The sequence below is a fragment of the Mizuhopecten yessoensis genome, unplaced genomic scaffold, assembly GCF_002113885.1.
Source record: "Mizuhopecten yessoensis strain PY_sf001 unplaced genomic scaffold, ASM211388v2 scaffold11169, whole genome shotgun sequence".
Taxonomy (NCBI): Eukaryota; Metazoa; Mollusca; class Bivalvia; order Pectinida; family Pectinidae; genus Mizuhopecten; species Mizuhopecten yessoensis.
In genome coordinates this window covers 758,069-769,258 of record NW_018408914.1, presented here as the reverse complement: position 1 = coordinate 769,258, position 11,190 = coordinate 758,069, and the positions used below count along the sequence as shown (strand labels likewise).

The 11,190-nt window shown below is 37.9% G+C and overlaps 1 protein-coding gene across 2 annotated transcripts; it reads left to right on the top strand.

Moving 5' to 3' along the window:
* Positions 1-709: 709 nt before the first annotated feature.
* On the top strand, positions 710-6,456 carry LOC110467303. Of its 2 annotated transcripts, none has more exons than XM_021524385.1 (8): positions 710-929; positions 1,136-1,280; positions 1,660-1,775; positions 2,947-3,574; positions 4,542-4,758; positions 4,981-5,063; positions 5,616-5,738; positions 6,048-6,456. In XM_021524385.1, the coding sequence occupies exons 1-8, from the start codon at positions 810-812 to the stop codon at positions 6,242-6,244; spliced, it is 1,629 nt and encodes a 542-aa protein (XP_021380060.1). In that variant the 5' UTR covers positions 710-809; the 3' UTR covers positions 6,245-6,456. The 2 variants fall into 2 exon arrangements, with proteins under 2 accessions (XP_021380060.1, XP_021380061.1); XM_021524386.1 differs by lacking the exon at positions 6,048-6,456 and adding an exon at positions 5,898-5,986.
* Positions 6,457-11,190: the final 4,734 nt, after the last annotated feature.

Here is an 11,190-nt window from a genome sequence, read left to right as displayed (position 1 = left end):
TCTAAGTGCTAACAAAAGGCATATGGTCCCCAATGATAACGACTCTCATGTCCAGCTACATTTATCCAGCGTATATTTAATTGAACTACTTTATGTTGGCATTAATAGGCAATATGATATGTAAGAGTTGGCAATAAAATCGCCATAGATATGGAATGACGATTGAATCGATTAAGATGTGCTTTTTATAAGGCCCGTATTCCTGAAACCGTTCTCATGCTCAAAACTCAGATTATGTGTTCAAGCCCCTGTGATAATTTTTTAAAAAAAAATACTGTTTTTTCCTCAATCATTTCTATCTGTTTTGAGAGACTAATAACCGAACACCGTTTTCAATGTTTACACTTGACATTTTGGCCGTGTCACATGTTTTACGCGAGTTGCAAGAATCCATGCTTGAGCACAGAATCCATGCTTGAGCACATAATCCACGCTTGAGCACAGAATCCATGCTTGAGCACAGAATCCATGCTCGAGCACGATTTTAGTCTTATGAATGCCGTTCTAGTCATAAATATGAGAGAGTTGGTAAGCCGCCTCATTACAATCTCGAAGCAATGTTTAGATGAGAAGTGAAGGTGTTTAGAAACATGTACGTTGGTAAATATGCCCGAGTTTAGATGTACTCAGGTCATCCCTTTATCTCCATGTCTCGTGCTCAAGTCACAGTGATACCGTAAATCTGATAACCAACAGTGATAAACTGCACTGCTATCATATGATACGGCCATGACTTGCACGAGGAGGTTAACAACATATAAAACCAAGCAGTCGTCCTCGTATCCCTCGATAGTGTGTAAGACTACAAGATGGGTTTCCCGAGTGTCCGGTTGCTGCTGCTGCTGCTGACAACATGTCTCCTACACACATGCCATTCTCACCTATGTCTGATTTCTCCACAACAAAGGGGCGATATGGACATCACAATAGTAAGAACAACTGTTTACTGATTAAATATCGTCAATAATATTCATCAGTTTAGAAATATGTTATTGTGTATATAGTAAAACTTTGGTATTCGAATTAGTATATGTCAATATCATTGATAAAGTTCTATCTAGTTTCAAAAGGAAAAAAAGGAAAAACCCATATGTTGTTTTTAATGCGATTGGTTTAATATGTATATATTACATAGTCGGGAAGCCATACTTGTACTCGACACGGTGGACCATGCGGAGGGATGCCAGCAGCGACTCCTAGCGGTGAACCTTTAATTGCTGGGCAACAAATGTTTATGAAGTGGCAGCAAAACTTCAACCATTACGAAGTTGGATACCCAGGTATGTACGGAATTTGGATACATTACATCATACTTTATAGGCAAAGGTGGTGGAAAACATGAGTTATGTTAGTGATTCGTTTTCAACAAAACTACCATCTTCATTTTGTTGTTGTTGATGGGACTTACCATCAAAAGTTTATTTTAAAGGAGATGATCAATTATTTTGAACCAATCATTGATACGCTACACTGTTGCTAGTGCTTCTTTAACTGTTGACTACGTTTTTAGACATGTTCGAAGCATTTTTTCCAATATTCAAATTAAATTTTTGAAATGAAGAAGAGGAGGTGGCCAGCATCAGTGTGTTTTCCGTTTGATAAGAATCTTGGCCTTTCATTATTAGATCTAATTTAAGTGATCCCGACTTTCTACTTCAGGTTTTATGGATGTAAGCATTGCACCTGTGGGCAGTGATAACTTCACTCTCCTGGCATTTGTCCCTGACAAATACGTGTTTGCACAGGATCACCAACAAAACTACACTGCAGTCATCGTAAGTAACTCACAGTCATTGGCGCTGACAACTATTTCACAAACTTTTCACCAGAAATCAGACCTGTCAGGCCCATTAGCTATCCGCCGTATGATAATCCAGTAACTCGACAAGTTATCCAGATTAAGTTTTAGCAAGATTATGAATACATGTTTCAATTGATCCATTATGTGCTGAGAAAGTTATCGTCACCTGTGACTACATTGTACCGTTACTACTCCAGAGACTGTTATAGATATGTATCAATACATGTGTGTCCTACTCATAAGTAAATATACTCGATATCGATCTCTTCCAGAGAGGACTCGATGTAACTATATAATGTAAAAGTCTTGGGATCGAAATTATTACCTGAATTCCAAAAGTGATTTCTGTGATTATATGATTGATTAAGCGTAATAAATCGTTGATGACTTCGACACCTTATTTTTCAGATTTGGTTTATCTTTTTGTTTCAGCGGTTATTTTTTGTTTGTGTTTTTCAGTGGTTTGTGACGGTTTTTTGTTTGTGTTTTCAGTGGTTTGTGACGGTTTTTTGTTTGTGTTTTTCAGTGGTTTGTGACGGTTTTTTGTTTGTGTTTTTCAGTGGTTTGTGACGGTTTTTTGTTTGTGTTTTTCAGTGGTTTGTGACGGTTTTTTGTTTGTGTTTTTCAGTGGTTTGTGACGGTTTTTTGTTTGTGTTTTTCAGTGGTTTGTGACGGTTTTTTGTTTGTGTTTTTCAGTGGTTTGTGACGGTTTTTTGTTTGTGTTTTTCAGTGGTTTGTGACGGTTTTTTGTTTGTGTTTTTCAGTGGTTTGTACGGTTTTTTGTTTGTGTTTTTCAGTGGTTTGTGACGGTTTTTTGTTTGTGTTTTTCAGTGGTTTGTGACGGTTTTTTGTTTGTGTTTTTCAGTGGTTTGTGACGGTTTTTTGTTTGTGTTTTTCAGTGGTTTGTGACGGTTTTTTGTTTGTGTTTTTCAGTGGTTTGTGACGGTTTTTTGTTTGTGTTTTTCAGTGGTTTGTGACGGTTTTTTGTTTGTGTTTTTCAGTGGTTTGTACGGTTTTTTGTTTGTGTTTTTCAGTGGTTTGTGACGGTTTTTTGTTTGTGTTTTTCAGTGGTTTGTGACGGTTTTTTGTTTGTTTGTTTTAATGTCTATTGTTGGATGAATTTTATAATCTGGTTTGTCTTGTAGACTGTTCCAGACGTCCCGTGTGAACACTGTGTTGTAAGAGCCCGTTATCAGTCTCACAAACATGGGGAGATGGTATTCTATCAATGTTCCGACGTCAAAGTGATCAAGCGAAACAGTTTCCTCGATAGTCCTCGTGTGTCGGTTCCATTTGATCCAAACTTCAGGACACTGCGAAAAGCAACGGAACTCCAAATGAATTATCCCATGAAGGAGTCTATTGATACTTCGTTTTATCTGCAGGGACTTGCTTATAACGAATTTGAGCCGGGACGTTTTCACTTTGTGAATGTTTCCTTGGACTTAGGATTTGTGCAGCCATTGACCGAGTTTAATATTGGAGTTGATTTAACACACATTCCAAGAAAGTTTGCATTGCAACAACCGAACTTCCTTATGGATGGCATAACGGCCCTAAATCCAGCAGAATCAGAAATGTTGACAATTTATCACCATGGTGGTTCTATGGATGACGCAGCCAGTGAGGTCATGGTCCTATTCACCAATAGTGGGAAGATGGAACTCACAACTCCCCTCGTTGGATTTGACGGGGTCCCTATTAGTGCACTTGAATTCGTACAACCGCGAACTTATGTCTCCTTCAGCATAAAAGAGGATCCCGAGAAAAGTGGTTAGTGAAATACATATAAGGCGTTTGGGCCCCTGTTAACGTGTAACTCGTCTGTAGTGTTCTGTCGTTTCCCTCTGTTATTCCTCTGTATATATGGCCCCATTTTTGTCTCTCAGTTACATGTCCTGAGCATTTTTATCATCCGTGTGAGCATTATTCTTGTTGATTTCCTACATTTACGACTAGTAATTATATAAGCTAGGGTATCCCCTTTGTTCTCTCAAAGCACTGGAGTAAATCACTACATGTATCAACTGTCGTGTTATGATAAGTATAGTATTTATACTAAATACTGTATAGCAGTGTCTTAGAATTTAACTTGTTTCTCCACGTAACCAAAACTTGTTACTTTCTGAATAGACTTCTTATCTAAATTATAATAATATTTTAGATTATGCTATATTAGCGTATAACTACTTCAATTTTTATTGTTTGCTATATTAGCATGTATGGATATTAGGCACATGCCATTTAATTGATGAAATACCTTTGCTTGAAACTTTAAGCATACTGTGATACTCTTAACTAAGATAACTGTGATATAACCTTATATATGTCGATTGCATCAATATATATGTAACTTTTACTAGCACATGTATTTTATTAGCAAGATTACCATGTTTATTTATATATCGATTGCGTAAATATGTTATTTTATCTAACATATGTATTTTACTAACAAGAGGACCATGTGGAAGATTAGCCTTTGGCTAAACATGTATTTTATCCTCAATAAATAAAGTTTTTTTTATTATTATAAAGCTATCAGCTCTGTTTTTCGTGATAAATGTATACCAGCTCGTATTTAATTTTGCTTGTATGGCTTCAAACACACAAAGGAAGCAATAATTCCACTTCCAAAGGTTAATATCAATACATTTTATTTTGAATGTAAGTCTTGTGCATTTGAAATACCCAGGCATACTCAATTTCTAGTATATGTTTGTTAACTCGTTCTCGTTGTCAGGCACATTCTACTTCAACCTTGGTCAGATCAACTACGTTCCCGGAACTGGTTTAGTGTACAAAAAGATTTACAGCAGTCCGGATACTGAGGATCTTTACGTTAACTTCCAATGGGCAAGCATGGACCGAACATCCGGGCAGTTGTTTGTTCTCATGGGTAACGAAAATGAACCCGATACTCTGGACGCCAGAATATACGTGTACAACTTCTTCAACCGGTAATTATGCATCAATCCAAGGGTCACGCTGGTCAAAGGTGGTTTCCGATTGTATGGAAAAGAATAAGGTGCTTTGTTATTTGTCCAAATAAATCCTAGGACGTACAGGTGGAGAAAATAAAACAAACAGAAAACAATAGCTATTGTGCATTTGTTACTTGTATTTTTCGACGACTGTAGATAATTACATAGAAATTAATATGTTAAATGTATTTACTTCAGATCTCTTGTCAAAATGGTGCCGGTTCAAAAGTCAATCTGCACGTTCATGTCGATCCATGTCTATCGGCCAACAGCACAATCTCGTGAGTACTAGTTCCGTCATTTTCGGATAAAGATGCACATATACCTTTATACTCAATCTCATTTTACGAGTAGCAGCGAACGCTGTGTACTGGCTACAACTAACATTGTAAAAATCAAGTTCTTTAGGTGGTCGTTCACCGTCTATTTTGTTGTCATTATCATGGTTACATTTAAATCGTGGTGTTAATTCGTGTAGCAGAACTGGATTAGGTCGATCGTCGACGAGTTTGGAGAGTCCCAGGTTCGAATACGGGTCTGGTCGTTGTATTCAACGTACCCTTTCTCTTGTACGTTATTATTATCTTTCCTAAAAGTAGGTTGCGATTTTTAACATTTCCAGATACTTTGATCTGTCACTTCCGTTTACATCACGGCTTTTTGTCACTCCATTTTTTTATATTGAATTCCTGTTTGTCACCCCTGTTAATATCAGTGCTGTGTGCCACTGTTTTAGTGTCATTTGTCTCTCTTATTTAACTATGTCATCGCTCCTGCTTGTATCCTTGCTGTTAATCTATTTTATCATTGTTATTTGTGTCCCTTGTTTTCAGCTGCTCTTTTGTATGCTGTGGCACCTGAGGGGTTATACGCCGAGAAAAGGCCCGCATGGAGTTTGATTCAGATCGACCCTATGTCAGGTTTTGTGACGCCACTCTTCCAGATCTCCCCGGCAGGTGAGCACATCTATCTGAATAGATGTAAATAAATAAAAAGAAAATTGCGCATATGCCATAATGTATTGATGAAGCAAGCCATGTATATAGCATTGAAACAAAATGATAACTTTGCCTTGTTTAGGCGGGACACTAACATGCTTTGTTTGTCTGTTTAAGGTTTGTTTGAGCGATACTATGATAACTCTGTCTTGTTTAGGCGAGACACTAACATAATTTGTTTGTTTGTTTAAGGTTTGTTTGAGCGATACTATGATAACTCTGTCTTGTTTAGGCGGGACACTTACATAATTTGTTTGTTTGTTTAAGGTTTGTTTGAGCGATACTATGGAGGCTCTGTTTTTAATGGATTTGACCAAACCAATGGCGTTTTATATCACGTGCTCAGAGTGGCCGATTCGGCCGCTGACGTCATCGTAAGTGTCGACGTCAAAGGAAAGACTGCGAGATTCTCTAAACTTACAAATCTCAGACACATTCACAATCTCTCTTTATCTCCAAAATAACGTACACAGATGAGGAGAAAATAGCCTAATTAAAAAACGACAGCTGCTGCCGAAAACTTACAGGAAGTTTCATATTTGTTAAGAAAAATCATGTATGTTTATAATGTATAATATGTATAAATGTCCTTCGAGAATTAAATGCAAATGAACTATATATCCCAAGTATTGTATATATCTAATGATGTGTAATTGATGAATATATAAAATTTGAAAAAAGCATTTGTTTATGAATTATTAGTCATACAATGTTACCCCTTGCTTTATAGAGAGTTTCCTCTAGCCCTGACATCAGACTTATGGTGACAATTGGACAGATTATATCTGTCAAAATGCTAAGTCTGGAGTCTGGTGTCGGGGCCAGAAGAAACTCGGCCTGTCCCATCTCGATATCCAGGGGTTACGCTCACTTTCGCTCTCTGCACCCCTAGGGAATACATGTATGTCATATCAGAATCGAAGTCTCGATGTGCACCACCTTGTTGATGAGACAAGCATCAAAAGAATCTCGCGGTCACGTATCTGTAAAAAATGACAGGTTTTGAAGTCGGGCGTCTCTCCTCTGTAATCTTCAAAGGACAGGTATCAGCCTAGCGATTGGTCAGGTGTTTTTTAACCCGAGACCAATCAAACAGCTATCTTCGTGCCTTCAATTTTGCTATGACATATTCCAGGGGTGCAGAGAGCGAAAGTGAGCGTAACTCCTAGATATCGAGGATGGGGCTGCCCTTGCTTCAGTCTAATGTGCTGATGGAAAGATCTGTGTTATCGTCAGTTTTAGGTGCTGACAATTGTTGTCGTCTAGACCTGCATTAGATATGACCGGACCTGTTATCACTCTGACACTATTTCTCGTGATTTCGTTCTCCCTCCAGATTGTGTCCAATCTTGCTGATAAATTGCGATGCTCATCATAATCCTTAAACACATGATATCACGTGATGATGTTATGATTTATTTCAATGCAACAGACTCGAAAGGCCAATTACCGATAACAAACCTGTAACATACGATAATTAGGATATCTAGTTTTAAGTTTTATCCAAACTTTAGGCCATTGGCCCATCAGTATACAATACATATATACACAATCATCGACAATGCACAGAGAATGAAGACAGTCTTATTCAATTATAATACCCTTAATTTGTTTGCCTCATAGATGGATTTTCTTAGTAGACACAATTCTTTAATATTATGGACACTCAGTAACTGAACGACTTCAAACACATATGTTTTTTTCCAATAATAGCTTCAGAGGGGGAGTTACATTGTTTACAATATCTACGTTCTCTATGTATATTATTATACCTTCCAACTTCTACAGCCAAAGAATGGGTAGATGTTGGTTTCGTTTGGTTTAATTTTGTTTAACGTAGCTAAGGTCATTTAAGGATGTGCCTCCATGTGTGTAGTTTATGCGTGCTTGTGTGTGTGTGTGCAGGAGACAGGGTATGTTGTTGTGCTGACCTCCTTGTGAAAGTGCGGATATCATGCCGACTTTATAGTGCTATCTCACTGAATTGCCATGCCGAAGGCACCCAACAAAGCATTCCGCCCGGTCACATGTTGCCATTCCTCTAAAAGCTGAACGTTAAGCAGGGAATACCAACTACCATTTTAAGAACTATGGTATGTCCCGGCCTTGGAACCCATTGCCTTCCTCACCTGGACGAACGCTCAGCATTAAAGCCAAAAATGACGCGCTGCCAATCAAGGCGCTAGGAAATAAAAGGTAGTTAGAAATAGAAAGAAAGATAAAGATCCCAAACATGGCAAGGGGGGGGGGGGGCAGCAGATTTATTCTGGTCGCTTTTGTGTCCCCAAATAGAGGACACCAAAGCAAATCCCCAATTCAGCAGGGGTGTTGGGTGGGGTGTCCCCCGCCTGCAGGTAGACGTACGGATTCGAGTTAAACAAATGCGATATTTCTTTGGTATATATTTTGTGAGCTATCACAGTTCAGCAAACATGAACACTCGACGAGGGAAAATATTTAAACAAAGATAACTGTAACATACACTCACAGGGAATTGCACCTTTAACATTAGATATTCGATACATTATGGGGGAAATGAATAACACTTTAACATACAGATGTTTCGTCCTTCTAGGACTCGTCGGTGATGGTAGGGGTCAACCGGTTGTAATTCCAAATAGTCTAAACTACTGTTGGAACAGCGAGGCAGACGCTTATAAGAGCTAAGGGTCAAGACGGCAGTAACAATATATATTTTCAGTTCTTTTCATGTTCTTTTCTTTGAATGATTTAAAAATAAATACATTTATTGGGCTTTTTGTAGGGAAATATGATTCTTTGTTTCCCGAGTTAACTATGTTACACGACGACGACGACGACAAATGTTAATCATGTTTCAAAGTAATAATATGAAGCATCAACACGGACAGCGGAAGTGTTTCTCAAAAAGAGTTATTGCAAGAATAGCAGACTAATACCCCGCCTGCGACGAGAACTGTAGGAAAATCATCATTCAATTTGGCTCAGTACTTTTTGAGGAAAAGTGTGAACATGTTTTAAGCAAAGGGACATAACTCCATTAAATGGAGAGGAACCTCAGATCTATATCCTTTATACAAAACCTCTTAATGTAAGTATTATCTGTAAAACCCCATTCTTGTACCCCCACTAAATGGGTTGCGGAGATTATTATGAGACATATATGAATTCTCAAAAGAGCTTAATATACAGTAAGCGTGCTACTTTCTGCAAGACATTTATAGCATAACAGAAGAGTAAATATCCTTGACATGATCCATCACTTACCACAATTAATGTTACTCCTGATAATCCGTAAAGTTTAAGACATTCTCGTTAATTTCTAACGTTGCAATGTATATAATGTCCACAGGTTTTGTAATTATTTTTACACGAGGTTAATTTTCGGGATAAAAGAAGGCCGATAGAAGAATCCAATAAGTTTTATATCACGCATTTAAAAACTCTATTAGTTCTCTATTCATTTTTTTCTTGCATTTCAAACTATGACAATGATGACATGAATCCAGCAAATGCATCGTTTACGAAAACACGGCAAGATTCCGCAGTATCACTATTCTATATTAGAAACAAAATTGACACAAGAATTACTTAGTTAGATGATGTGACGTCATCATAGAAGGGAAAATGCAAAAGTAACCTACCACAGAACAACAATTAAACAACTCCAAGTCAATCCGGACTGACAATAACAAAATCTGAAAAGAAACAAAAACAAAGGACAATATGAACCTTCATAAAACCGGAAGTAACATCTAAAATGTAAATAGTTCCTGTACCACATGCTGACCCTTCATCTTCCCTCAAATGAGGGAGGGGCGTAGAACAAATAAATGGAGGCTCGATAGATAAATCAACACCCCTTCCCCTCCCGACCCCACCCCCATAACTTGCCAACTTTTTGAAATTTCCACGAAGGAGATAACGCATGCTCAGAATGAAAGCATGAATAAGATGTGTGTACGTATCCCTAGGGGGGAATAGAACTTTTAAATGAGATTTTTTAAGCTGTTCTTTCAGATGAATTCACCAGATCTTAGAAAGGATAGGAATAGTGTAGCAAATTCATTGATTAAAAATGCTCCATTTAAGTGTCCAAAATAGGGAGTATTGGCAAATATGCACCACCAATAAAAATATGGCGTAGAAGATATACTGGTCAAGTGTGATCTTTTAACCTTGCCCATCAAAAATATAATCGGGAGTGAACTTGATATTATCCTATTATGGTAAAAAAAAAAAATAGGAACAAATTGTGGTGAGGGTATATTGAGATACACAAGTGTTTTACTACGGTGAACTCTCGCACACACTGATAAAGCGATTACTATATATAACCCCTACCCCCACCCCCAGCCCCCTTTCACCGATTCGGGGTATAACTACAGCCATGTGCACGAGCAATGACTAAATGATCAATTATCTATAGGGAATACTCTGAGCGTACAGTCCCTCGCGATCTTGTACTGCGAGAATACTCAGTATAGTCGATATATTATGGACTTAATTATAAGCTGGCTATGACGTACATGCTATGACGTACACGCTATGACCACAGACTTAGATAACAATCTAATTCCGTGCTATGACGTACACGCATGTTTCATTTTTCAGTCCATTGATAATCTAGTGGCATGATTTGACGTCAGTGTAGTGTTTCAATGCTCAGTATTAGGCTACATCAATGTGTTTATTACGATTTGCAAGTGGACCATATCAAGATGGGACTGAAAAAGACTTTTGTATAAATGTATAAAAGAAATACCGTCCGTAATTGAAGCATTCCTCTCATGATTACGATGTTTGTTTGGGGGATTTTCGGAATTTTAGAAGTCCAATATATTACAAAATAGAAGAGAGGCCATGTAGTTATACAAATTATCCTTGTGGCATACCGGAATTCAGATAAGACCCATGATCAGCTTACCCTATTTACAGTAATACTGAGTGAGAGAGTGAATGAGTGAGAGATGGAGGGAGGGATTGCATTGTTTGGTGAGGGTGTGGTTGGGAAGGGGATAGCGGGGTGAATAAATAAAATACACAAATATATATATATATTTTAAAAATAGAATAAATAAATTAAATGTTGAAATTTCACTAACATTTTGTGTGTGTTTTTTGTTTTTGTGGTGGTTTTTTTAGAATGTGCAGTCTACAGCGCTAGCCCTTGGACCACAGTTGTTCGTTTATCAACGTTAATCAAGTAAGGTCGGACCTAACTTATAGTACTCTGATTCTGCTTTCAGGCGAGCCCTGACAAAGCCTTGCAAGGCCTGCATAAACGTTTGCAGGTCCGTCAGGATTTATACCCGAAATTGCTACGTTTATGAACGGTCAAACCGGTTGTTCCGCATTTATACGAACAGGCCCCTAGTAATGAATCCTGTTTTTTTAACCCAGTTCCGGACTTAAAATTATAGCCACTTCA

Excerpts from the sequence above, each read along its gene's own strand:
- LOC110467303 (XM_021524385.1), top strand. The coding sequence starts at position 810 with ATGGGTTTCCCGAGTGTCCGGTTGCTGCTGCTGCTGCTGACAACATGT. Across the intron at positions 930-1,135 it reads GCGATATGGACATCACAATA|TCGGGAAGCCATACTTGTAC; the intron begins GTAAGAACAACT and ends TATATTACATAG. Across the intron at positions 4,759-4,980 it reads GTGTACAACTTCTTCAACCG|ATCTCTTGTCAAAATGGTGC; the intron begins GTAATTATGCAT and ends TATTTACTTCAG.